The sequence below is a fragment of the Caloenas nicobarica genome, chromosome 5 (genome assembly GCF_036013445.1).
Source record: "Caloenas nicobarica isolate bCalNic1 chromosome 5, bCalNic1.hap1, whole genome shotgun sequence".
Taxonomy (NCBI): domain Eukaryota; kingdom Metazoa; phylum Chordata; class Aves; order Columbiformes; family Columbidae; genus Caloenas; species Caloenas nicobarica.
In genome coordinates, this window is record NC_088249.1 from 60,402,456 (window position 1) to 60,429,090 (window position 26,635).

Here is a 26,635-nt window from a genome sequence, read left to right on the forward strand (position 1 = left end):
TTGCCTGCTAGCTAGCATTCCTCAGGGAAATGTTATCAGTATATTTATGTCAACTGAAATTCTGCATGGTAGTATGTGAGCACGATGGGCAGTATAAGTGGTTTAAAACCTCAGAATATTTCATGGTGTGTGCCCTTGATAAAATCTCAGTGCTGGTAAGCCTGAGCAGGAAACCGACTGTACTATTGATTGTTAAAGGATAAAACATTAATTTCTTCACATAAGATGTGACTAAACATAACTCAGGTGCTTTTTTTTGTCAATTCAATTTAAAATTGTTACTTAAAAGTTATATCCCAAATGCTTTTTGTGCGTGTGCCAGATAGGAACATTAAAAGGGAAGTACTATGGAATTTTAAAATTAGCTGACAGACTTTAATTCAGCAGAAATATTTTTCTGCCACTAAGCAGATGGAGGTAAGTTTCTCTTTTCGTAATGCCACAGAATTTCTGCTGTTCTTTCTACAAAGATGTTAAACATGGCTTGCATAAGAAATCTCATCTATTTACCAAAAAAAAGGCACAAAGTTAGGTATTGCGTGTTTATTTTCATTTTACTGATGTTCATGAAATTCAGTTTTACCTCCAGAAACATTTTGTGGGGTTTATTTTTTCCCATTTCAAGGAATTCCCAAAATAAGGTCTATCTGTGGGGGCTTGGGGGGCTGGATGGATTGTGTGTGTGGTTTTTTGTTCGATTTTAATTTACCAATGAGAAAAATACAGGTGTTTCTAAATAATTAAGTTTGATAATTCTTGTTCATCTTTGGTCTGACTCAAATGAAGACACTGCACTGATGAGGTGTTACCATTAGCCTGCATGACAGACTTGCAGCAGCCTGTCATTTCTGCAAAAGCTTCATCATCAGACACTGTTCATTGCTTTTAGAGGTTACTTTCGTGCCTCCAACACACAGAAATCTTGACCAGCAGTTAAGCTGCACTAGCTGCTTGAACTCGGTGGTGTTACGTGTGTTTTGCCTTTCTCCCAGGCTGGCAGAGTTGCTAAAAACTGTCTAGACTATGATCATTCACATCTGTGAGCAGAGATTTCTGCTGTGATCTGTATTCGAGGTCAGTTCCCTGCTCGAGTGCCGGCTGATTCCGCGAATCACGGAGGTTTTGTAGCGATGCTTCATGTTGCTAAATCTTCAGACTGGATTTTTTAAAGCATTCTGCATAACCGTGCTGACATACACCAAAAATGGGTCAAGACTGTCGTCTTCCAACGCTAGGCCAAAGTTTTGAACCTGAGGAAATTCACGCCTTTTCTTGAGAACCTTGTCTGGCTTGCTGTGAGCTGCATCTTCTCAATTTAGGTGGTTTACATTATGTTTTAGTAGCAGTTCTGTGTGTTACCCAAATTTTTTCAGCCAGTGATAGAGATAATCAGTTAAGCTACTATGTTAGTTACATGTCACTTTTACAGATGATGGTTTGGTGGTGGTGTGTGCTTGATGTCGTTACATCAGACCAAGTGCTGCTCGTGGCATCTTAGCTTAAAGCAGCCAAATATAAGAAAAGAGATCTGTGTTAGTATTTCTGAGACCCGTTGTGTGCTTCTGTGCAAATTAGATGCAAGAAATCAGCCGAGAGCCTACATACTATTTTTTTAGTGCCATGCTTGAAACTGTCAGGCATTTTGCAATATTCTTAAATGCAAATGCTATCTGAAAGTATTCTGTATTTTTCTGTCCAGTCTTTGTCTAAATGCATCTATCCTAGTAGTTCAAGTCTTCATGGTCCAAATCAAATAATTACTTGCTGTCCATCTGCTGAAGAGGATCTTTTTTGCAGGAAGTTTTAGAACACTTTACTCTGGGTTTCAGAATCGTCAGTTGTAGCAGAAAAGACACACAATCTCAGTTTGAGGGGTAGGGGAAAGACGTATCAAACTGACTGGATCTCTGCTGTCTCAAACAGCAGTTTCCTAGAATGCGTCTAATTCTGCTTGGACACCACTTGTTGGTGACAGGGTGTAGAAGCAAATGCATTTTTCACTGTGAAAAGCAAGAAATATATGAGATTATTAGTATCAAACAGGGCTTTACTGAAAAGAAAGTGATCCTTGAGAATGCTCTCTAGCAAGGGGGGGCAGAACGACAAGCTGTATTTATTTATTCTGTACAAGCATACATAAAAGTAGCACTCCCATTGCTGCTCAGCGTTTTCTTTCTAGCTTATGGGTCAAAGCTAACATTTCTTTGGCAAGTCTAGGGATTTACCAGTGCCAGTGTCCTTTCTTTACTCCAAAATCACAGTCTTTAGCTCAAATACTCAACCCTAACTTCTAGTATTCTCCATATACTGAGAAGTAGAGGGTGGGAGGAAACTGGGATGTCAGTTGTATTCCATCTCATATGTTTTGCTAGGATACATAGGCTGTGAGGTTTTGTGTGACATTTTTTACGAGCTTTCTCATTTCATCTTTCATAAGACCTGAAATAAACTGTAAATGCACCTACCTACCTGCATGTGAAATTAATGTTAGCACATGACATTTTCGTTATATTAGAATCTGAATGTCAGAGCAGCTCTTCGTACTGCTAATCCAACACTGCTGAATTTCAAATAGGAACAATTTAATGAATTGTCTTTACAAGTCTTCTGTCTTACAGAAAGTACAGCTGACTTAAATGGGTTTTAATCTTATAATTCTAATCACATGGAGTGTAGTTAAAAAAACCCCAAAACATAAGGTGTAAACTCTTGACTTGACCTGTAAAATTAAAGACGTCAGTGTAGAGCTAGCCCCTTTCCCTTTTTAGTAGAAATGTCACCTACATAGCTTTCATTTCTAAAGCATGAGAACGTGTGTTCTGTATTTTTATTTTCCAACTTCAGTGCATCTCTGTAGCAAATTACTCAAGTATAAAGTAGCTTAATAAGTTATCTAAGCACTAATTTAAACTATTGATTTTAAAGTAGCTGTACCTGTATTTTGGTGTTCATCCTGTTTTATGACTAGTGGGACTATTCCAACAGATGAAAGCCCATCAGGTTTAGCTTTAACCTTTGAAGGCATCAAGCTGAAGTTTAAAAGAGGAGAAGGGGAAGCCACTTTAAAAAATGTACTAATACAATGTGAGTGGGGAAAGCAGTATAGCATTTAAATATTCTAGAAACTTGTTTGTTAAATCTGCTAAGCAGACTGATTGAGGTAGTAATTACACTGAAATTCAACTATTATAGAAACAGAGGTCCTGGAATAGTTGTGTGTAGTCTGTCCGCTTAAATGTTTTTGCATCAATTCTTTAACCAAAAAGATTTGTATTGTTAATGTGGTTTTAGATTAAGCTGCTTGTGATCAGTCCAGATTTGGTAACTAGATACTGAGGAGACGCTGCAGTAAAACTTCATGTGTTGAAGGAAACTATTAATTCTCCCCTCTGCTTTTGTAGTGAATTTTTTTTCCTCTTCATTGCCACAAGACAGAAATCTGGACTTTTAATTCTGTAATCGACTTTCAAAATACAGTCTTTCCTTTTTTAACATTATAGATGAGACTTTTCAGTAACTATGACTAAGAATATGCATTCTCAGAAAGGAAACAGTAGAGAATTTCCTTGATTTCTGACAGACACATGAAGGATTTTTGATTAGGGCAGCTGCCTGTATTAGAAAAATACACTAATTCCCTGCACTTCAGCTGAAATATCCCATTTCTATAGAATAAAACCAGCTCAGTCATTAGGTTAATCTTGCATCTCTGAGGCAGATTATTTTCCCAGTTTAGTAAATTACTGACATAATAAATGTTTCTTCATGATTTCGTAGGAAATCCATGGCAAAGCCAGGACTCGCATCCCTTCCTTATAAGATTATTTTGGTAGCGTTGCAGTTCAAGTGCACTTGGTTTGGGTTTAGTAAGGTTTACTGTGCAATGCACTATATGTCCTATCAACTGCAAATTGATGCTGCGACACAGTTGCAGAGAATTACTTGTGCCAGAGCATTATTCTCTGCTATTAACAGATTCTTCTTTTCCTGTGATGAGACAACTGTCTTCTGTGGTCAAACATTACTGCCCCAGGCACCTTTGGAGGCTCAAGACCAAGCTAATGGTTTTGAGAACCATTCTTTGGGCCATTTTTGCAAAAAAATATTGGAAAATTGTTCTTTACATTCCGGCCATGGATACAAAACGTTAAGAACAATTTGTCCTCCGCTGACAGGCCGAGCTACTCTTGTGCTAATGTTGTAACAGTAAGAAGATTATGCTGTATGATACAATTACATCTTCTAGTGCCATTTTTACTCTTTGAGCAACTTGCATTCCTTTTCTTTAGGAGAATTGCTTGTTTGCCTGTCTTTATTTTGGCTAGAGCCTCTATTAGATTAGTTCCATGCTATAAAATGGGAGAAATTAATGCATGGCCTCTAAATGAATTTGATCACTTAAAAGGGCAGCAGTTTTTTCTGGCCCTTATATGTCTTCAGTTGGACTATTAGCCCTTTTTGCTAAGTCAGTGTGAAGACTTTAAGGGACCTTTGCTGTCTTCTGGATGTGTTGTTTCTTTTTTTAAATAGGTATTCAAGGATCCCTTTAAAAAGTAAAGTCTCTCTGAAATTCTGACTTGTTCAGATATATTATTAACCTATAATCTTGGTGAATGAATGGAGAATTCTTAAAACTTTCCATACAAAAATGTGATACCTTTATTCTACAAAAATAAATTTTCTGAAATATCATAATTCATGGTGTGAAGAAATCATCAAACTATAAACCTAATGGGAAACTTAGTGCCCCTAGAATGTCCCATTTTCCCCAGCCATCTCATCAAATTACATAGTAAATGACCACTTTCTTAGAAGTTTTGCTGTCTTACTTTCTCTGAGATATTTTGAGGATATCAAAATCAAAGGAGGAATTATTTTTTTAATGGGCTGTATGTTTACTTTAATGAGCACTGATATCTGATAGAAGTGAAAAGCAACTGGATGATTTTAAATTCAGGGGTTTAAGTTAGACCATTAGTTAGAACATTGTAAGGGATGAGATCTGTGTATGGAAAAAATTGGTTTATATTTTTTCTGGGTAGTGATTCCTGATGCACCACTTCTGACATGTAATCTGTTGCAGCAGTCTGATCCCTGCCTTGTTTTTAAGGTCTGGGTAATGTAAGTTTTCAGCCTGCATTATGGGATTAGTGCCTTGCTAGTGATGATGGCAAGCTGCAGTGTGTCTGTGCTCCTGGCCTGGCAACCTTGTGGAAGATACTGGCACCTGTTATCTGCCTAAATTAGCCAAAACAAAGCATTCGTGCAATTCCGTTGCCCCCGCTGAGGAGCTGTTTGCTTATGTCATTATGGTAGAGAACCGGTGTGGTTTATCGGAGTCCACAAATTAGGGATCTCTAGCCCCATGAGATGGGCCAAATACTTTTCTTTTGGGCTTCACTCTTAATACAGCTTTTTAACTTTAATGATCTAGGCAATAGATAAAGCCAACAAGTCTTTAATTTATCTCATCACATTTTGTCATGCTAACAGATTAACTTGCCATCCATGTATGCCGCATATGCTTTTGAGTCCTATAAATTTGTTCCTCTGAGAGTTAAACCAACATAAAATTAATTCTAGGCAAAAAAGCACTGCTGCTTTGTGAAGTTGCATACTTCCCAATAACTGCAAAGGATATCAGTAGGTCTGTTGATGTTAGCTGTCTGAGAACACATTTTAAAACTTCCCACTGCTTCTGTAAAATACAGAAAACACAGAGAAACAGGAATAAGAAGCAGAAGTGAACCAAAGTAGGTAGGAAGAACAAAAATGTGTAAGTCAGGAAGAAAGCAAGGTAGTTTGCGGGAGTGTGAATTTGGGGTGATGTTTTCTGCTGTGGCTTAAAGCAAGTGTGAAATTGAAGAGGAAATTATTACACAAGCCATGGGGCACGTTGAAAATTGACTTTTTACTAAAATGAGATTTGCAGACAAATTGAGAATCTAGGTATGAAGTTGAATTTGACTAGAAAGGAATGGGAAATAGAAGGATGCATAGCATTTGTAAATTACTCCATAGAGTTAATGTTATGTTAGATTTGATAATGGGCAAATTGCCTAAATAAAAAAGGTAATGATTATTCCGATTTGGAAAAGATATTAAAGAATGGGTACCGTAGATAAAGATGTGTTGTACAGTCAAATGCAGACTGAAGGAGTAAAGAACACTGGATTATCTCCCATTATTTGGAAAAAAACGCTTGGAGTAGGTAGCTTGTACTTCCTGATTAGAAACATAAAGCTGGGCAGTGTTCCAGAAAATACACTGATGCACGGTGAGACCTAAACGCCTCAGACAAGTGCTTGTTTTCTTGAATTGTGCTGAGCAGGGAGTGTGAGAGGCACCTTCTTGATGTTGGGTTAGGAGGTCTTGGCGCTTGTAGTCAGCCATGTATGTGGGTAGGCTGCTGGAGCTTTACAGGTGCGTTTTACAACGTGGAGAGTGAAGTGGATGCAGTTCTGTCAGGTGAAACCAGTGGGTAAGGACCAGTATCTCAGAATGACCGTGTGAAGCTGTTAGGTGCAAGAAGTCAGCAAAAGAGAGCGTGGGAGCAACGTGGATTGAACTGGAAGGAATGGATCAAAATTTGTCTTCCTTTTTTTTTTTTTTTTTTTTTTTAAGTAACTAGTGATAATGTAATCTTGTCTTTCTCTAACCAGGGGATACTTGTTGCTATCTGCTAAACATGGTATGACCACAAGCAGAAGGTGCTTATTAAAGAGGTCTTGTGGTCTACTGATTTTTAAATTGACACTTAAGACCTGCTTACTCTAAGTAAAGAGCAGATATATGAAAAGTGATGGTGGAGGGAAGCATAACTATTGATTATATACCTCATATCAGATTCTCGTTGGGGACAGTTGTCTTTAAACATTCATAGGGGAAACTTTATCATTTTGCACAGGAGAGTTTGAGAAGTAGAACAAGGAAGAAAAGCTGGTACTGCTGCAGCTTTGGATGAACCATGTATGTGAGCTTTACCCTGTACGGCAGAGAACAGCCCGGTCAGTAGCCTGAGGCAGTACCCGTGGTAGACAAGACCTAGAGAGACAACAGTTCTCTTCTTAGTTCTCTTCTTCAGTCCGATCTCTAGGCAACTTTTTAATGTCAGATCCATGGGGCGGTGAAGGAACAGATAAGTTGTCTTTGTGTTTTAAAGAGCACGGAGTGTGCTTTTCATCTTGACCTGAAAAGGACGATTTCTACAGCTTTACTCAAATTATATTGATTCACAAGAGATATATGCAATAATGGGACTCAGTTTGTCAGGAAGGAAAATAGCAGTGCAAGTAATAACATGAGGCAGGTTTGCTGTGTGGTTTTTGTCTTGTTTTCTGGAAATGAAGTAAAATGCACAAACAAGCAAAATGAGAAGAGATAGCAGTAGAATGCAGTAGATGGGAAAGAAGAGGAAATACTTGAGAAATCACTTCTTCATTTTTATAATCCAGATTGAAAACAAAGAGAAGCAAAAAGAGAAGTATATGTGACATCAGAAATAAATGAGACAGTGAGTGAATCAGTGGTTGCTATTCAGTACCATTGTCCAACTAGAAAAATCACATAACAGTTTTGTCATCACACAACTTTTTTTAAGGTTGCCGTTGAATAAATATTTCTCTGTACAGCCTCTGGCTAGTTTCTTGACAGTGGTGCCTGAACTTCATGCTTGCTTTTCAAAGTATTAACATGACTAAAGTGCCTTCCTGCTGGACCAAGAGGTCACCATTTTTTGTAAGGGAGTAAAGGCAGATGCTACTCCTAAAGATTTGTCTGTATCTGGAAATTAAATCAAGTTTCACTAAGGTTTAAACTACAGCACAGTAGCTATTTTTTTACAAATGCTGTGTCTGAGCTCTCTTATTTCTTAATGAAGTCCTTGCTGTTCTTTACACTGGAGTAGATATTTAGGAATTAGAGAGAGTAGATAGTTCTTTAATATTCCAAAATATATTATTAGTAGCAAAGTTAAGTTTCTTTGCTGCAGTGCATTAATCTTTCTTCACTTCTAGACTAGTCCGTTTACTTTAAGTTTGTTCAGCGAGGTTGTCCAGGTTCTCAGTCCTTGTATTACTGCACTTCTAGAATGCAGACAGTTCGCTGATACCTAAGGGTATTCTATTAATGTATTCTTCTGGATTAATTTATTGTCTTGTTTATGTAGCTTTTACATTTCAGCTGGGACATATGTTACTCTGTCTTCAGAGCAGCATTTCACAATTTCTTCATTTTGACTCTTTTCTGGAAAGACTTCTGTTGTGAGATGCTGCCTTGCAAGCCCTCAGGCAGGCACAGCTGCATTCCTTCCTTTCCCAAACTTCCAGATACGTCTAGTTTTATGTTCACAGTTCTGGAAATAGTCTTTTCAAGTCTTCAGTCGTGCTTTTTTTTTTTTTTTTTTTTTTTTTTACGATTGGTCAGATGGTGAAGATGGTCATGTAGAGATCTCTCTAGGCTGCTGCCTCTGAGAGGAGAAGGGTTGGTAGAGCATGTTAACCCGATAAGCTTTGGTTAATTGTTTCTGAAGGCTGTTAAAGGCCTGGGCTCATGAGGCTCTAATGACAATTCTCAAGAAGTTGGAGAGTGAGGAGCAACCTTGCGTAATACTGGCTCTTCATCTCCAGCTCTGCCACTGGCCTGTCCCAATCTCTCACTGCAACTTGGCTCCTTATGAAAAATCCTGCCCTTCGTTTTCTAGTGATCACTTTTCCTGTAGACATGGCTGCTTTAAACTGCTTTTTTGTTTGGTTGGTTTTTGTTTGGGGTTTTTTTTGTCTTTGACAGAAAATGGTGATATGGCCCAGAATTTTGCTATGGAGAGTTAACATTTTCATTAGCTACTCAGTAAATGCCTATTCTGGTATTTGTGTGCAGGATAGTAACTGGTAATTGGATTTGCAGAATTACAGGTCCTGTTCATTAGCTTAAATAATGCTTTTAGTTACTGAAAAGTGTGTTTATTCTTAAATACTGTGAGAAAATTCAAAGTGTATCTAAATATAAATACACGATAGCATGCGTGATAGACCACCAGTTTGTTAATGAGGAAGCAACTGTGAAACCTAATTGATGGTTGTGATCAGGAAACATGTTTGATCAGACACTGGAACAGGCTTCCGAGAGAGGTGGTCAATGCCCCGAGCTTGTCAGTGTCTAAGAGTCACGTAGACAATGTCCTTAATTACATGCTTTAACTTTTGGTTGGCCCTGAACTGTTCAGGCAGTTGGACTAGATGGTCACCGTAGGTGCCTTCCAACTGAAATAGTCTATTCTTGGCTTTCCTCAGAAGCAGACTGCAAAATGGTGCGCTTTTTTTTTTTTTTTCCTCTACGTTATAGCCATTTATATGGCAGCTGTGACTGCAATCCTGTAGGGAGACTGTTTTTCAGGTGATGATATATCTAGTGGAAACAACACAACTTTTACATTGTGATGTAATGCTATGGTTCTGGAAGCTCTAGAAATAATACATGTAATAGTAGCAGTTGGAGGCATTTCATTAGAACACTTGTAAGGAACTTTTCAAATCCCATTTTATGGCAGAATTTGAAATTGAGACACATAAGCATGTGAATGTGAAAAATGACACCGCGCCGAATGATAATACTTAGAATCTCATCTTATTACATTTTGAGAAAATGAGTTTTCCCATACTCAGTGTACTATATCTCTTCCTTGCAGTCTTTACTAATAGCAAGATAGAAGCTGTATTTTCACAAGGAATATTGAAATTCTGAAGACTGCAGAAATACCAAATCATTCAATCCTTATCTGATACAAATTGTAGTAAAATTATATATTACAGAAATGACATCTGCAATTCTATGCTAATGCTTTTAAAGAAAGGATTTCATTGGTTAAGCCTTGGAATATCTTTCACAAATGAAATACGTGCTTTGTTCAGCCTACTTAAGTTTTGCATCCAGTTATCTAGGCAGTTACCATCCATCCTCGTTGAGTTAATGACCGCATGCAAGTGGGATGTTAGTCCTGCATTTTGTCTGCATTTCATGTGCTTGAACAGAGCTTGGTTTGCTATTTGCAAAGGTAATTGCTGTTATTTGACCTGTAGGAGAATGAATTTGTCACGTTAAGTGCTCATGCAATTAGTTACTGACTGGAAGCCTCAGCAAAAGGTGGAAGGTGCTAAAGATAGATGAGTGCATGAGCATGTGAATCTCTGTCCTTCCTTTCGAAGATTACATTTCTTTGAAGCCGTCTGAAAAGTTTGAACTGCTATGGTCCAAGCAGTATTTGTTCTGCAAATAAAGTGCGAACATCTCTCCAACCAGCCATAGCCTGTATTTTAGAAATGGGTAAAGAAATGTGAATGTATTTTATTATACCTACAGTTCTATACTAGTGGAGACCCAAATTATATCCTACTGGGCTTGACAGCAGGTAATCAATTATTTACCTTAACAATCAAGATGTAACAAAAAAAAAGGGGAGGTGTAAATGATCAGCACAAATGGATTAATTTATGATAAATTTTGTGTCATCTGATTTTATTTTTAAAACATTAACTTTTTAATTATCTAATACCTAGCCATCTAGCTCTGAATGAGAATAGGTCTTTCACAGTGATCTTCCATCGGTTAATAAACAAAAGTGATGCTTCCAAATACTTAAATGTAGGCTCTGCTTGTAAGTTTGTACTCCGAAACATGCTGTATCTGTGGAATTTTTTTTAAAAAAAGATGTTGCATACATGGAAGTATTTATAATGAAACCAGATCTTAGGAAATAGTTGTAAAAATACCAGCCACTATGAAGTAAATCCTCGGAAAGTTACCGCTGGCACTGTTGGGGAATTTTCTCTTCCCTCAGCCCATCCCTCATCAGCTGGCGCAGTCTGCCTGGGGTGCAGAGTCTCTCAGGTCCGTCTTCCAAAAAATGTCCAAAAAACAGAGAACAGGGCAGTGGGCAGCGGAGGGGGCAAGAGGATCTGCCGCACCAAGGGGAGAGCTGGAGGCGGTAGATAAGGGAACGTTAGATTTTATGCTTGAGATAATACTGGTTTTCCTTCAAAAACAACTGTAGAAAAAGATGATGTAGCTGGGGTATAGAAATAGATGGCATTAAAAGACATGTTGATCCTTGAGTACCAGGTACTAACCTTGCTCCCTTAGGACCTTGATCGAAACCAAAACACTGGAAAGGTTAAAATAAAACTTTTTAGGCTTGTGTTGTATTTTGCCAGACAACTACAAGTAGTCTTCAGTCTCTAGATTAATAAAATCACTTGCTTTGCATAATCATAAATGACACGTCTTTTAATAAGTTTATTTAAAAGGGTGAAGTGCAGTGTAATTTATAGATTAGATTTTACCCTTGAATGTTTGTGCAGCTCGTTATAGGGAAGCACGTTGTGTATTCTGGGAAGAAATTTGGCTCTGTTATTATGAATTTGTCTTGTACAAAGCTGATACAGTAGTGACTTAAAATTCCTATTGGAGCATCAAATCTAAAGTTACTATTCCAGCAAAACAGGTGGAATTTCTCATTGCCACAGGCAGAAAAGGGCAAGGTCAGATGTGTTTTACTGCAGGAGAGAATCAAAGTATAGCTGGTCAGACCAGGTGGCCCTTGTGTAGTCTTCAAGGATGGAGGGGACATGTTCATATATACCGGTTTTACCTTAGAATGACAGGTGCCTGAGCTTATTCTGTAGCTGATGGAGACACTCCTATACGTTAATGTCCAGGAGGGTAATGCCTCTTTAATTAAAGCAATCAGAATAGAAATGGAGGCACTGTTAGAAACTGAAGGATAATCTGCTGTGAAGTCCTACAGTTTACTTCGTTATGTTTATCTTTAAGGACAAAAATATGGTATTAATGTCAATCCTTTAATGCTTGTCTACATCTAATAGATGTTCCTGTGTTGGTAATAGGAAAAAAACAAGGAATGTAAGAGAAGTGAGGGGCTCTCCCCATCCCGCTGGTCCCTGTGCCGGGGCGGTGGCTCAGGAGTGATAAGCCAAGAAATGCAGATTCCTGCAGGAGAGGGAGCTGCTCTTCCCTCGGCCTCTGGGCACTTCATAAAAACTAGGCGTGAGCTAATATTGCTTTTTCTTTTCCTTTATTTTTAACAAATCTTGCCAATATCCAGCCTCCTAACTTCATCAGTACCAAGATTTCTGAATTTTCAGAAATCAATATCAAACCACTTGGGTGGATTTAACAAATACGTAAGACTGACTTGAAGTCCAGGTGTGGTCAGCAGCTTTACATATATCCGATAATTCGTGTAGAAAATATTTTGTTCTTTGAGTCATAACACATACAAATAAAGAATGTAGCTTTTTTTTCTTAGCAAAATATTTTAACTTTTCAAGGTCTGTGGTTATTGAAAGTGCGTGTAGTCTAACTGATAAGTACTCGTGCTCTGTCTTTTGATGTTACTTGGTGACTGTGCTGCCAGGCGCTAATAAAGTTGCTCTAGTAAACAATTAAAGTGGGATTACTGTGCTGTTACCTGGTACTGTGTACAATTACGGGGGTCAGTCTACGTCACTTCTGCTGAGTAATAGTTGTCACTGAGCTTTTGTGTGACAAGGGGCAGGGAGACGTGCTAAGCAGGCAGAGCATTCACAGCCATGCCAGCTCCGTCTAGGAGTTGTCTTGGGCGCAGTAACTCAAGGCAGACGTGCAAAACACTTCTTACGTGGCTTCACCTGGAAGGCACGCTAATTTTTGCCCTGCATGCTAACAGCTTTTCATTCTGAGCTTTTAAAAATTATTTTTGGTCTCATTCTTGAATAACCACAAGATGATGCCTTTTGTCATTGGCAAAGCTATGGATTAATTTTTTTTTTCCACCAAGAAAGGATTTATACTATCTCCTGGGGATTCACTCCTTTAAAAAAAAAAAAGTTTCTGTTCATCTTATTGACAATTTTACTTGAGTAAATGCAAGGGGAAAAAGTGCCAGCGGCGATGCTCTGTGCTAGACATACAAACCAAGATACATTTGTTATTTTCCACTCGATGACCAAGGATAAAAGGAGTTCGCAGGGAGTGGGAGGTGCAGAGCTCTGGCTCTTTTGTGAGAATTGAATCCTTTTCGGCATATTCTAAGAGGTGCTGAGGAACCTGCAAAGTTACTGTCAAAAAAGGATGAAGTAAGAAGGGGAGATGTCTTTTTTGGATTTTACAATGGAGGAGAAATTTAAAATAGAATTGACTTTCCTTCTACTAGAAATAGGGCAGCGTCAGACTCCTTAATTTGTGTCCACAAGAGACTTCTGTCTAAACAACCCTACAATTATTATAAGTGGTTTTTGAAGGTTGAAAGACTGTGCCCAAACAGAAAGCCGTGAGGAGGCAGTGGTGGGGTGATCCATGCCCGTCCCCGAGGTGCGTGGGCTCGGCGTGTCGGACCGCATGGGTCAGAACGGTCTCCTTAGCGTGGACCTGCCGCCTCCTGATGTTACTGAAGTGTTATTTCAGAGCAATGTTATTTCTGTAATCACTCGTTTTGCTGCTCACCTATCTTTTAACTGAACAGTTTGCAGAAAGGCTGTGTGAAAATAGTGTGTGCAAGACATAATTAGGCTTAACTGTCTGCAAACCTGGATTTTGTGGAGTCCTTTCAGCTTGGACAGGATACTGCTTTGGTTTGAAAGCGGTCTGGTCTGCCATGTGTGCCATTAAAGGTTTTCCCCAAAACTTGTTTGAATTCTCTCATTTTTAATCAATCTTGTTCAGGAGTGAGAGAAATGGGGATGCTCTGTTAGGGCTCTTGGGGCCAGGGTGTTGCAGGAGTATAGAAACTGGGGATACAGCACACTGGGAAGACAGTGCAGGACAGGACACAGGATTTGTTTTAGGCCTCCTGCAGATGAGTCGGTGTTTCCTAATTAAAAAGTCCTCTTGTGCTTTAGAATGGGAATGATATAAAAATGATATCATTAATACCTGGTGTAAAAGGGTTCCGTTTGCTGCCTACCGCCGTGCTCCCTGGGGAGAAGGAAAGGCTGTCGGAGCTGCTCCTGTGGCTCCCGTGTTTCACACCAGAATAAAAGCTGTGAATCCCCAAAGTAAACAAAGAGCAATGAGATTTTAAAAAGTCACGATGCTTTAAAAAAAAGCAACGCAGCGTAACAAATCCTTATTTCATTAAAGGTTCGTTATTTCAACACAGAAGTATCTTCTGGAGGTGGCGTCGATTTTCCTTGTTTCTTCAGGGTGCGTCTCTATGGATCGCCCGGTGTGTTAATGTAACTGGAGCTCATCAAGGGTTCCAGTCTGCCCTCAACATCCCATCTCCTGCTTTTCTTTGTCCTCTCTGACAGGCAGCCTGTTACTTCTGGACCATGTTTCACCCTCTGCCCTTGCAGTGTGCATGCTGTCTGAGTGAAACGGTGTGAGATGTGAGCGTGGTTGGGTCCCGCCTGGAAGGGAGAACCAGGGCTGGGGGCACCTGGTGAAAAACAGGTTCTCCGTGGTTTATTATTCCCTTATTCAGCATAAGCATATCATAGCAAAGTGTACTTTGAGAAATAAATATTAAAATAGAATACATTTATTAGCCTATTAGTTTTGTAAGTGAGGTATTTTACCCTTAATTTACCAAATCCTGATCTAGAGTCTTTGGTACCTAAGTCAATAATATATGTACTTAAGGCAACAGTGTACCTTGAAATAAGAGGCTAAATCTGCGTGTCCGAACTAGAATACAGGAAAACAACTTTGCCCACTGGTACCTAAATTTTGGCCCTAGTGGAAGTGAAAAATAAAAAAAAATAACACTACTAATGCTTAAAAAGTTAAGCAAAGTACATGATTTTGGGATGTTTAATTATATTTCTGCAACATTATGTGCTGTTACAATCTAATTAGTTTAGGCAGGCAAAGTACAAACTGGAATGCTATAGTACTATATGAATAATATATTCCTACTATTCTAAAATAGTTTCTTAAGTGATTTTTTTTTTCTGCTTCCCTATAGATTAAAGCAAAAAATTATGACAAAGTGGAGAAGGTGAGTCCTATCAATATATGTAATATATCTCTATAGCAAGAAAAAGCATCTTGTGATTAGGCTAAAGCAGTTTGAAAAGAACTAGACCTGTCATTGAATGCACAAATCAAAAACACAGATAAGAAGTATCATGAAAGTCAAATTGTTGTTGCTGCCAAGCTGTAATCTGTTAAGTGTGCAGAGGAATTTTTCTGCTTTATTCTCTCCAGTTCCCTTGCATAGTACAGAGATGCTTTAGTCAAAAGGATGAGTAGTTTAATTTACTCTTTCTTACACATCTCAGTCATAATCACAAAGATTATTTTAATTCATACTGTATAGCTTTAAAAGTAGAAACCTAATTTCCTTATCCGGAATCCTGATCACATCTTCTTGATATATTAAACAGTTATTTCAGCGATGCCTTATGAAGGTTTTACACATTGATTTGTGGAAATGTTACCTTTCCTATGTACGAGAAACCAAGGGGAAGCTACCTAGTTACAAGTAAGTTACCAGAGTTGCTCTGAATTTTTATCATTTTACAGTGAATCTCTTCTTGATTTTTGACCAAGGGGTGGGGAGGAGCCTGGGTTGGCAAACCTGCCTGGGGATCTTGTAGTAGAGTGTGTGCAGGGGGGTCGTTATAATATATAATCTGCATTTAGAAAACATTGACATTTCTTTAATTGAGCGTGCTGGGTAAAATCGCTTCCTCAGTCTGGATCAGTATGATGAGGTGAGACGAGGATAGGGGAGTAGCTGGTGAATCCGTGCTGGTTCCCCGCAGAGGAGATTGGTGCTTAAGCGGGTCTGAAACACGCGTCTTCCTCCATCAGGACCCCCTGCTGTCCTCCCCTTAGTGCCCTGTTAGTCTCCACAAAATTCAGCATGGATTCCAGCTGAGGTCCTGTATTTGACCAGCAATAGTAAATAGCTCAGTAACCAGAGAAAGTTTTGGAATGTCTAAGAAGGCATAAAAAAATCAGGGTGTCAAAATTTTGGGGTGTCTTAATCTTCATCCCTTTTCAGTTACTACATTTTGCTTGTTTATAATCCTGTGGACTGAGAGGCTTCCAAAAATATCAGTACCTTCCAGCATCTATAAAACGTTTCTTTCCCAGCCCACCGTAATTTCTTTGTACTATAACTGGCAAGATAACTAATGCATTAAGACTCAAAATACAGTTATTTATTTTTACAGGACTGTTTTGAAACAATCGAAAAAGTATCAGTGATCCCCCATCATTTTATCTAATTTAACTTTCCTCTATTTTTTCTGCTAATATGGTCAAGGAGGTAGTGAGGTACTGAAAGATGTTTGAGTAAAGGAGACTGGGAGGGAAGTGGGAGATAGAAAAAGCCATTTTCATTGAAACTTGACTAAGGAAATATTCTGTGACCATTTTAAATGTGGGGAAAAATACTTTTAATCTGGGGGGGATGAGAAATCATGTGAAAAAGTTTGAGCAGTTTCCACACAGGGGAGCTACTCTTGATTGCCCCAACCTTTTGGTGTTCCTGGAGAATTACAACAAGGTTTGGGGAATTCTAGAAAAAACAAAAAACAAAAAAAACCAAACAAACAACCAAAACCATGGGTACATCTATCAGCTAAGAAGATGTAAAGAGCGGTTGTTTTCTAGCTTCTCAAATTCACATAGTATGTGGATTTCCACTTAAGGGGTGGGGAGGCTCAGGAATTGTTAGTATGCTAGATTGCCACCAACAAACTTAAATAATGTTCTTAAATAACCATACAAAAAACCTAAATGCAGAATTTAAAGCTATCTGAATGCCAATTTTTACTCTCAGCTGTTGAATGATACTTTTTATGTCTCAATGTTTGGTTAGAATTTGTTGCACAAAAGAATACTCTTAAATAAAGAATTTTTTAAATATTAAAGAGTTGCTCTATGGTCTTTGTGGTTTTATTTTTTCCTCAGAGAAAAAATGGCTCAGGCATATGATTTTGCTCTGGATAAGATTGGCATGGAAATCATGTCATACCAGGTATGTTTTTTTTATCAAAACACGTTTTATTTCTAACTTTATAACAAGTACAACTAAACATTGGTTTCATTATCTGTAATATTTTTTCTCACATAGATCTGGGTGGATTACATCAATTTTTTGAAGGGCGTGTAAGTACCTTAAAAGAATTCTTTTAAGCTCAGTTAATGTAATAATGATGTTCATACCAGTTATGATCTATAATAGCTGATGTTCATCTCTCTCCCCACTATTTAGAGAAGCAGTAGGATCTTATGCAGAGAACCAGAGGATAACAGCTGTCCGTAGGGTTTACCAGCGTGGTTGTGTGAATCCAATGATAAACATAGAACAGCTCTGGAGGGATTATAACAAATACGAAGAGGTAATCAAGAACATGACATTTGTTTGTGACGCTAAGAAAGAAATAATAATCATAGAATCAAGTATGGTGCCCAAACTGTAACCACTAAATAATTACGTATAAAAGAGATGACTGGTAGTATAAACACGTTTTTTATGTGCGGTATGTACAAAGACCTGTGGCAAAACTGTACAGGTACCTGAGTGAATTTTTAAATTTATTTTAAAGGCTTTCTATAGGATACATTTAACTGACCCATTTCCCTGTTGGCCCAGTGGAATTGCTAGTGAATTAGAAATCACTGTCATCAGTGATGGAGAATATATTTAATGGAAGCTGGAGCGGATCAGCTGGCAATGAGGGCTCGCTTCCCCAAGGAGGCACTCCCCTCCTTTCAGTTAGAGTTGAACGGGGTGAAATGGCATTCAGCAATGATGGTTGGGGCTTCCTTCCTGGTATTAACTTACATGGTCTCAAGTACACGTAAAATGCTCCTCACCATCCCTCACCTGAAGCCATTTCGGCATCAGTTCAGGTGAGTCGGCTACCACATTTCTTCCCCAAGCGTAACCTCAGCTCATTGACCTTGCAGGCTAATTTGTAGCTGCACCTTTATAGTGTTTTTGTAAATACGTTTAGTAACAGGTTGTTAACCTCCGTGAGAATGCAGAGCGGAGGGTGGGTGCCCCGTGCTCAGCCCCATCAAGCAGGGACATGGGTGCAGCCCTCCCGTGTCCTGCGTGTTGTGCCCGGGGTCGCAGTGCCGACGTGCTGCGGGTCAGCTGTGCGCCGAGCAGGACGGAAGGGACAATTTCTCTTTCCTTGTCGCTAATTATGCGAGTTGTAGGATTGATGACCTGACACTAATAGGGCCGCTGTGTTTAGCCAGCGGGAGAACCTCCTGGCACCCAGAGCCATGGGCGTGTGCTGTAACAGCCCATCAGCGTGTCGGTGTTCAGGGGTACCGCAGATGGCCTGCTGACCACCGGGGAGGGTGCCCAGCGACCTGCCTTCTCCTCCCTAGGAAACCCCCCAGTACAACTTCCCTGTAAATCCCCTCTTCTCCTCCCACACGACAGCTGTCGCTGCTGGTTCCTTCTCCTTTCATTAATAGGCACGGAGACTGTCAAAACAAGAGCTGAAACCTGTCCTGCGTTTGTTCTCTATCTTCTTCTAGTTGAGGCAGCTCTGGCTGACACAAACCAGGAGCAGCTCGGGCTGTTCAGAGCTGCTGGAAGCCGAGGGCTGGCGCTCTGCTCAGACATGGGTTTCTGCGTGTCCTGTTGTGGCCAGGTTGGCCTTGAGGGACAGGGCTGTTGCTTGCGGGTGTCCTGGCACAGGGGAGGACGTGCTGCTCGCCAGAAGGGCTCTTTGAGGGGGAAATGATTCCCCACATCAGCAGCCCAACAACACAGAGATCATGTGCAGGTTTCAGTACGAAAGCTTACTGGCTACTTGCTGCAATTAAAATACTCCCAAGCTTCCCTTTAGCTCGGTCAGTAGCCACTGGGTAGCAATATCAGTCTGTCAGTCACCATTATCTTTAATTCAACACATAAACAAGAGCGGTAACACCCATAGTGACATGGAGAAGTGACAATCTGTGGCTCACAAGGCTGCACAGCGCAAGGCTGGGACTGCGTCCTGGGGGAACGTTGCTGCGTCCTCAGCCTCGTCCTGGGTTCAGTGGGTCATTGCCGGTTTGGAGTGCTACCTGGCTCAGGTAACTATCCCGGAGAGCACTCTGCAAGAGTCCAGATGCACCTCGCTTCTGTGGTGAGTTGACACCCAGCTCAGGTGCCTGTTTGGAATGAGACTGAAAGCTGTCCTCACCTTCCCCAAAGTCCTGGCGAGCCATGCCAGCAAAATCCACCCAGACACGGGTCTGAACTAAAGTGCAGTTGCTTGTCCTGCCGTAAGAGCAGTTCTTCGAGATTCTGATCCTGCCTGGGATCCCGTGAGCTGGCCTGTGCTGCTGATGCTGAGGTGTGGGTTGTACCTGGGGGCCCGGCTGCCCCAAATCCTCTTGCTCAGCAGCACGGCAGAGCCCTCGGTGTGCGTGTGGTCCTGGACGGGTGTCACTCTGCAATGACAGGTCCCCAGACTCAGCTGACAAAGGTTTGCACACGGCAGGGTGGACGTTGAAGACAAGCTCTTTTAAAAGCGGTCAGTTACTTCAGGAGCAGAGAAGGTAGAGCTTTGGGGTCCATCTCTGTTACTACTTGTCAAAGAAAATTGAATTCCTCGTGTGCCGTCTCAGTGTTCACTGGTGAGCAGCGGGCAGCAGCGAGGCAGGGAGCTGTGACTGACCAGGCATTGACCGGGCTTTAAAAGGAAAAATGTCAGTCACAAATACATTCTTTCCACTTTCTCCCCCAGCAGGTTTATGTTAAACTCACTGTATTTTAAAGAGCTGTGATTAAAAGTATACTGAGATGCTTTAGGTCAGCTGGTTTTTAGTAGTGAGTTTATTCTCGGATAGAAAAGTTCTTGCCCATCTGTGATGTGTTTATTAGGAAAAATGCAGTATGTTTTGAGATTAGTAGTATTGTAAAATAGCTTTGCCCTTCTAGCTCGCTTTTGTATCCCCTTGCAATATCTTTTTTGTATGAAATAAGATTCAGTAATTCCAAAGTGAAATTGCATATTCTCAGTTCTTTTTTTCACACTCTCCAGGGAATCAATATTCACTTAGCTAAGAAGATGATTGAAGACAGGAGTAGAGATTATATGAATGCACGACGTGTAGCAAAGGTACAAACCTCCACTGGCTTTTCTTTGCTCTGTTTAATTCTACAAACTAGCATTAAACTTTGTTCTGATTTTCAAATAAAAGTGTGTGTTAGACTAGTAAGATTGGTACACTAAAATATTTGTATCGGTTTTATAAAGCACAACCTAAAGTAAGTGTGTAATGTGTTTAAATCTGCTGTTCTAAATATTGCTTCCATTTCAGGAGTATGAGACAGTGATGAAAGGTCTGGACCGCAATGCTCCCTCTGTGCCCCCCCAAAATACCCCGCAGGAGGCTCAGCAGGTAGACATGTGGAAGAAATACATCCAGTGGGAAAAGAGCAATCCTCTGCGTACAGAAGATCAAACCCTCATAACAAAAAGAGGTAACTAGACACTGCACTAGGGCGTGTACATTTGTATTTCTTAGCTCCATTATTGATCTCCAGCATAAGTGATGGTGTGATTTAGCATTCACGGATCACGCCGGGGCAGAAGTCGATCAAGTTTCTTGAATTGTGAGGGTGGTTTTGTTTTTAAACTACTGTTTAGTTTTCGCTCAAGCCAAGCTGGCAGTAATCTGTGGATTTGGGAGTGCAGTGCTATAGTTGTGTGCCACTGAACTGTCCTTGGAGCTCAGGAAATGGATCTGATTTCATGGCTGATGTTCTTGGATGAGATCTGCACCTTCCTCTGTGGGGGAGGCAGATTTTAGCTGCTAGTTGTGATGCATAAAGTTCCTGGCAATATAAAAGAACTGCAGTTGGGATTGTTATATTCACAGCCAATTACTGTTAATATTGGCTGATTTATTTGCTGGGTTTTGTATTTCATACTTCCATTGTGCAAGATGGTACCATTTCTGCAGTAATATACAGGGAATATTTCTGTTGTTGTTGTTGTTTGGGTTTTTTTTCTCCCCTCCTAGTTATGTTTGCCTATGAGCAATGCCTTTTGGTTCTGGGACATCATCCAGACATCTGGTATGAAGCTGCACAGTACCTCGAGCAATCGAGTAAATTGCTTGCTGAAAAAGGGGTAAGCAGGTTGCCATTGGTTTTCTTTCTTATTTCATTGCTTGGACCTGGTGTACTGTTAATTTTTCCTCAAATACTGAAGAACCAAGGGGATGGTGGTGAAAAATGTTTAACATAAGTTGTGTCATGTTCAGAATTTTAAAATTGGGGCTATTTTAAGAAATAAAAATACTTGCATTTAAGATAAGAATTATGAAAAACTATTTCATTGTTGGCCAGTTTTAGGTCTGGGTGGGGTTTTTTTGGCCTTTGTGATTCCTTAAGTACTGGGGGAGATGATTATCTCTTTATTGGAGCACTGCATGGAAGTTCACTGGGACTTTTCACACACAGAAGATATTCCATACATTGGCATTCGTTGTCACAGATATTGAACAATTATATTATCATACTTATTTTATAACAGGACATGAACAATGCTAAACTTTTCAGTGATGAGGCTGCTAATATTTATGAAAGAGCGATCAGCACTTTATTAAAGAAGAATATGCTTCTTTATTTTGCATATGCAGATTATGAAGAGGTGAGCAAAAATAGTGATGTACTGACGTTAAAACCCAAAGGCATCTTTCATTAATAATGTAATCTGTTTGAAACATAGTGAATACACTGAATTCTATAGAATTAATTTGTTGAGTCTTCTAGTCCTAACTTCATTCAGTGTTTCTGAGACTGAACTGACAAAATGGAGAGGAAAAGCCTGTAGTATGAGTTACAAAATTCTTGAAAAATCTACTGTCTTTCCACTTAAATATTGACTATATTTTTCAAATTACTATGAAGCTGAAAGGCTGATAGATTTACATTTACCGGAGCATCAGCTTTGTCACTTTTGCTTACCGTAACATGGAAGAGTCTTTGCAGGAAGATCCTGAGGACGACAGCAAAAAAATCCTTCGCCCTGAAAGAAAAGTAGAAGCTTTCTTGGGCTTTCAGTGCAGCCTCCCAAGCGTACGAGCTATTTAGGGTTTTTAAGGTTGCACAATATAACTTGGAGGGCTGCAGCTGGCAGGGAACAGAATGAATAATTTGAAAGGTGTAGGCTGGGGAGTGAAGAAGGTAGTTTTCCTACCTGTCTGTGCATTATTTTTAGACAGAGGTAAAGGAAAGTCTTCTTTTCCCAGACACCTACAATGGTGGTGCTGCTGCAGTATTACTAAATTAGAAAAAGACTCCAGAGCTCTTGAAAAGCATGTGTGTAAGCACTAGTGAGAAATTAATGAGGGAAGAAATGACTGCACAAGACAAAAATTGCATCTGAGTAAAAGAACTGACGTAGTTAGCGTTCAACTGGGGAAAAAAGGAAACAATTTTTTTTTCTTCAGGTTGATTTTTGCATTCTCATAGGTGATTTGTAATAGTATTACCAAGCGGTCTGTATTTCCTTTTTATTTACTTAGAGTCGGATGAAGTATGAGAAAGTACACAGCATATATAACCGCCTCCTGGCTATTGAAGACATTGATCCCACTCTGGTAAGATGATCCCTAGTCCTGAGCTTTTCCACATTTGCGTGGACAGTCACCTGAGGACACTCAGAGAATGGGGAGGTACTTAGAGCAGTTCGTTAGGTCACAAGGATGACTGAGGCAGTGGAGTACTGAGATGACAGGATTAAAATTTCAGCAAGGTTGATAATTATAGCCTTTACTCCACTTAGATACACTGTCGTGCACTTTTCTGCTCTCTCTCTTTTGGAAAATCTATTGAAACAACCCATGAAGATATAAGATATTAAAGATCTCATGACACAGCTCGTAAGTGTTGGTGTATGTTTTGTTGGCTCAACTAAAACTTCACTTTGCCTCACCTTAACTGATTAAAAGCATGTTGCTTTTGCCCATTGGTCTCCCTAAATTGAAATACACTGGATTGTGTACATGTAGTTTGCAAACAGATTTGTAATGCACCATATAAGTATCAAAGAGTATGACTGTACATCTGCTTAAGTTATGTAGTGAACAACATTGTAGTGCCAGCTGTGCCAGTACTGAACAAATGCTGTGAGAAAGTCACCTGCCCTCAAAAAGTTATTCAGCTTAAAAATAGACACAACAAAGCATGAGAAGGAGAAAGGTCATCTGAGGTCTAAAATTAAACAACAGGTCAGTGTCAGAGGAAAGGTGTCCATTTACTGACATGTTCTGTTCATTAAACACAGATTGTAATGCTTCTCAAATACACATTTTCTGAGGAACCACATACCGGTTCCTCCTATTAGAGGAATGCTGGTTTTTGTCATCTAATTCAGAGTGGAGGAAAGTTAAATCACAAAGAAATGCAAATCACAAATTGGTCACTGAATTAAATAGCACATTCATTATTTCCTCGATCGTGTATAAATATTTGCAAACAGGATGATTTGTGTCTTGGATTGTATAATGTACAGTAAAATGCTTCATCGAGCCTTTTTACTGTTCTCTAGCCTTATGGATGTCTTAGCTTTATTGGAAAGTTACCATTTTTACAATAAGCCTCTAGTTCTCTGAAGCCACCAGCTTATGTAAATGACATCCATCTTCTTACCTTCCCTTCCTTGAAAAACCTGTGTATTAACTATTGTCACTTCAGGGGATCAGTCTTAGGTATATTCCATTGCCTCAGTATAGCAAACCAATACAGAGGCAAAACACAGTCTTGTTTCTATATGATCTATTAGCTGTATTTTGTGAGTAAAGATTATTTCAGATATAGTCCAAAACTTTGTTATATCACAGTATTCTTTGTTAGCACTGATACTATGTAAATATTAATATGCACCTTAGGTTTACATCCAATATATGAAATTTGCAAGGCGAGCAGAAGGCATAAAATCTGGAAGAATGATATTTAAGAAAGCAAGAGAGGATACCCGGACCCGCCATCACGTCTACGTTACAGCAGCTTTAATGGAGTATTATTGTAGTAAGGTAATCACATATGCTTAGTTTGATATTAGAATCAGGAGGGTGCGTAGCTCACTGAGGCTAATAGCGTTTTTTTTTTTTTTTTATATTTGCAGGACAAGTCTGTGGCCTTTAAGATTTTTGAGCTAGGGCTGAAAAAATATGGGGACATTCCAGAATACGTACTGGCGTATATCGACTACCTGTCTCACCTTAACGGTAAGCTTTAAGCTTTGAGAAGTCTACTGAAGCATTAATGTGTCTTCTCTCTGAATTTAGGTTCAAGCCAAGTTCTTTGTATTTTAGTTTTCATTCTCCTCGAAGAGCAATGAAACCTTTTCATAAAACTCAGCAGTTAATTTGGAAAAAAACCTTGCTGTTTTGTCCTTGCTGAAGTTCCAGAAGTACGTTGACATTACGTCTTGATTCTACTGAACAGGGAGTGAACTATCCAAACTGCAGCTCCTATTGCAGTAGTTTTACAGCATCTGCTTTGAACAGTGGGGAGAACACTGAGAAATCTAAATCCTGAGGAGAAAGTTCCGTGGGAGGTTGAAGTCAGCACGGGAGGAGCGATGGGTTAGTTGGTCTCTACTAGAATTAATTTAAACTCGTTCTCTCCAAAACAGATGAGATGAGCAAGATATAAAAGCAAATTTTGAATATAGGTGCTGCTTGGAGCTGCTGGGGAGCGGGATTGGAATGCAAAGCACAGGGCACGGGCAGGGCAGGCAGCTTAGGATTTGTAACATACCAACACAGAGGTGTAACACAGCCTGGTTTTAATTACAAATTACTAGCTCAGGTTTGTGAAGCAGCCTCCACGCCGCTGGTGTGAGCGGTGGCTGAAGGCGGCTGGATCTCCTGACCCTCCCAGGCTGTTCTGTAGACACCAGGCACATGAATCCCTCCTGTGAGACTACAGTACCTTGGGTTTTTTTCAGGCTCTAAAATTTGAAACAGATTTAGACCTTTTTTTCTCCTATGAGCTCTAAACAGAGATTTTTTTTTTTTCCAAGTCAAAGTAGATTTGATTTTGCCATAAATTATTTTAGGTCTACATGAGTATTTGCAGCGCCTCTCCATAGATGGCCATCAGGAAAAAAATTTCTTAAAACTTGCCAGTGTATTTGCTCTGTTTTAGCAACCCAGCAGACTTTACTGAAAAACAAGAAAATTGATCCATGAACTCCTGTAAATGTAAGATATGGCAAAATGCACAGTGATAGAGACAGGGCAGAAGCTGGAAGTTTTAAGAACAAAAACCACCATGCCCTCCATTCCCCAGTTGAAGACACACAAAGACTGGATGCTCCTTGGGAACCAGGTCTAATAATTTTGGGAGGTCTTCTGAGGAACATACAAGTATATTAATATTACCCTGATTTAAAAGGGAAGTAATGAATTGAAACGCCAAATGTAAAATGACTGATATATGTCATTGTGATATTAAAACCAAACAAAACACAGAGATCATGAAGAGATGCCAAGCAATAGCTGTGCTGTTATCAAAGAACCTGTATTAGGGTTGGTTTGTTGCTGTCAACAAAATAGACTTTCAAATAACAAATTCACAGTAGAATTTAACATTGATACGGTTTTATGTAGGCGTTCAGGTTTTTTTTCTACTTTCTGAAGTTCAAATCCAGGTATCAGAATGTCAACTTTATATTTAATTCAGTGTACACATTTCTTTGAATGGACATGATTTAAAATTGTCTTTTAGTATATTTTACTCAGTGTGATTTTTCTTTTTTCTTTCTATTTTTAAAGAGGACAATAATACAAGAGTTTTGTTTGAACGTGTTTTAACTTCAGGGAGCCTTCCACCTGAGAAATCTGGGTACGTCTGCAAAAGCAGTTTCACTACACTAAAAAAGATACATAACCCCTTTCAACTACAAACATCCCAAGGAAATTAGAAAAATGAACAGCAGGACAAAATTAGGTACAGATGTTCCTTCCCCTCTTCGTGCTAAAATAGCAGCAACCATGGCAGATTTGTGAAAGTCCCTGTCCCCCTTGCAGTGAAATTCATTAATTTATTGACTTTAAAACCTCATTGACAGAGGATTGTTGAGGACAGAGTGCAAAATGCTCCTGCGCAGGAAGGATTTGGTGGCATGGCTAATGACATACATCGCTCACCATATAGATGCTTTAGATAGATGGGGAGAAGGAGCTGAGAACATCTCTCAGGAGCGTTATGTTAGAGAAGGGGAGTCAGGAATTTATTGAGGAGAATGCTGAACAACTTCCAGCCAACTGAAAATAAAATAGGGAAAGAACCAGAAAAGACTTGGATTAACCACTCACCATCATTTTCATTACTATTTTTTAAATTTATTTCTCTGAAAAAATGGTTAGCAAACACTTTGCAGTCAAAGTGTTCGCCATTATTATTCTGGTAGACATAGGCATCAAAACTAAGAAATCAAACATTGCTGCGCTTTAATTCTCATCTTTCTTGAGAAATATTTTATGTCCCTTTTAAAAGTGAGAAAAAAAACCCCAAAGAATTCAAAAGCTGAATCTTCCTCAAAGGTGAACTCCAAAGCTAAAATGAAAGTTGAATCAAGTCCAGAAATATGGTCAGATATTGCTTAAGCTATATATGAGATTTTCCGCAAATAAGCAGTAACTATATAATTTG

General features: G+C 39.5%; 1 protein-coding gene across 1 annotated transcript in view; it reads left to right on the plus strand.

Annotated features, from left to right (window-relative positions):
• The window catches only part of CSTF3 (cleavage stimulation factor subunit 3), a 49,677-nt gene that overhangs the window by 18,285 nt on the left and 4,757 nt on the right, over positions 1-26,635 (plus strand). Inside the window, exons 4-16 of the mRNA XM_065635049.1 lie at positions 14,960-14,992; positions 15,381-15,478; positions 16,918-16,984; positions 17,081-17,115; positions 17,222-17,348; positions 20,004-20,081; positions 20,284-20,446; positions 20,989-21,098; positions 21,504-21,620; positions 22,498-22,572; positions 23,863-24,006; positions 24,099-24,201; positions 25,756-25,825. Coding sequence (XP_065491121.1) covers positions 14,960-14,992; positions 15,381-15,478; positions 16,918-16,984; positions 17,081-17,115; positions 17,222-17,348; positions 20,004-20,081; positions 20,284-20,446; positions 20,989-21,098; positions 21,504-21,620; positions 22,498-22,572; positions 23,863-24,006; positions 24,099-24,201; positions 25,756-25,825 — 1,220 coding nt within the window. The remainder of the gene's footprint in view (positions 1-14,959; positions 14,993-15,380; positions 15,479-16,917; positions 16,985-17,080; positions 17,116-17,221; positions 17,349-20,003; positions 20,082-20,283; positions 20,447-20,988; positions 21,099-21,503; positions 21,621-22,497; positions 22,573-23,862; positions 24,007-24,098; positions 24,202-25,755; positions 25,826-26,635) is intronic.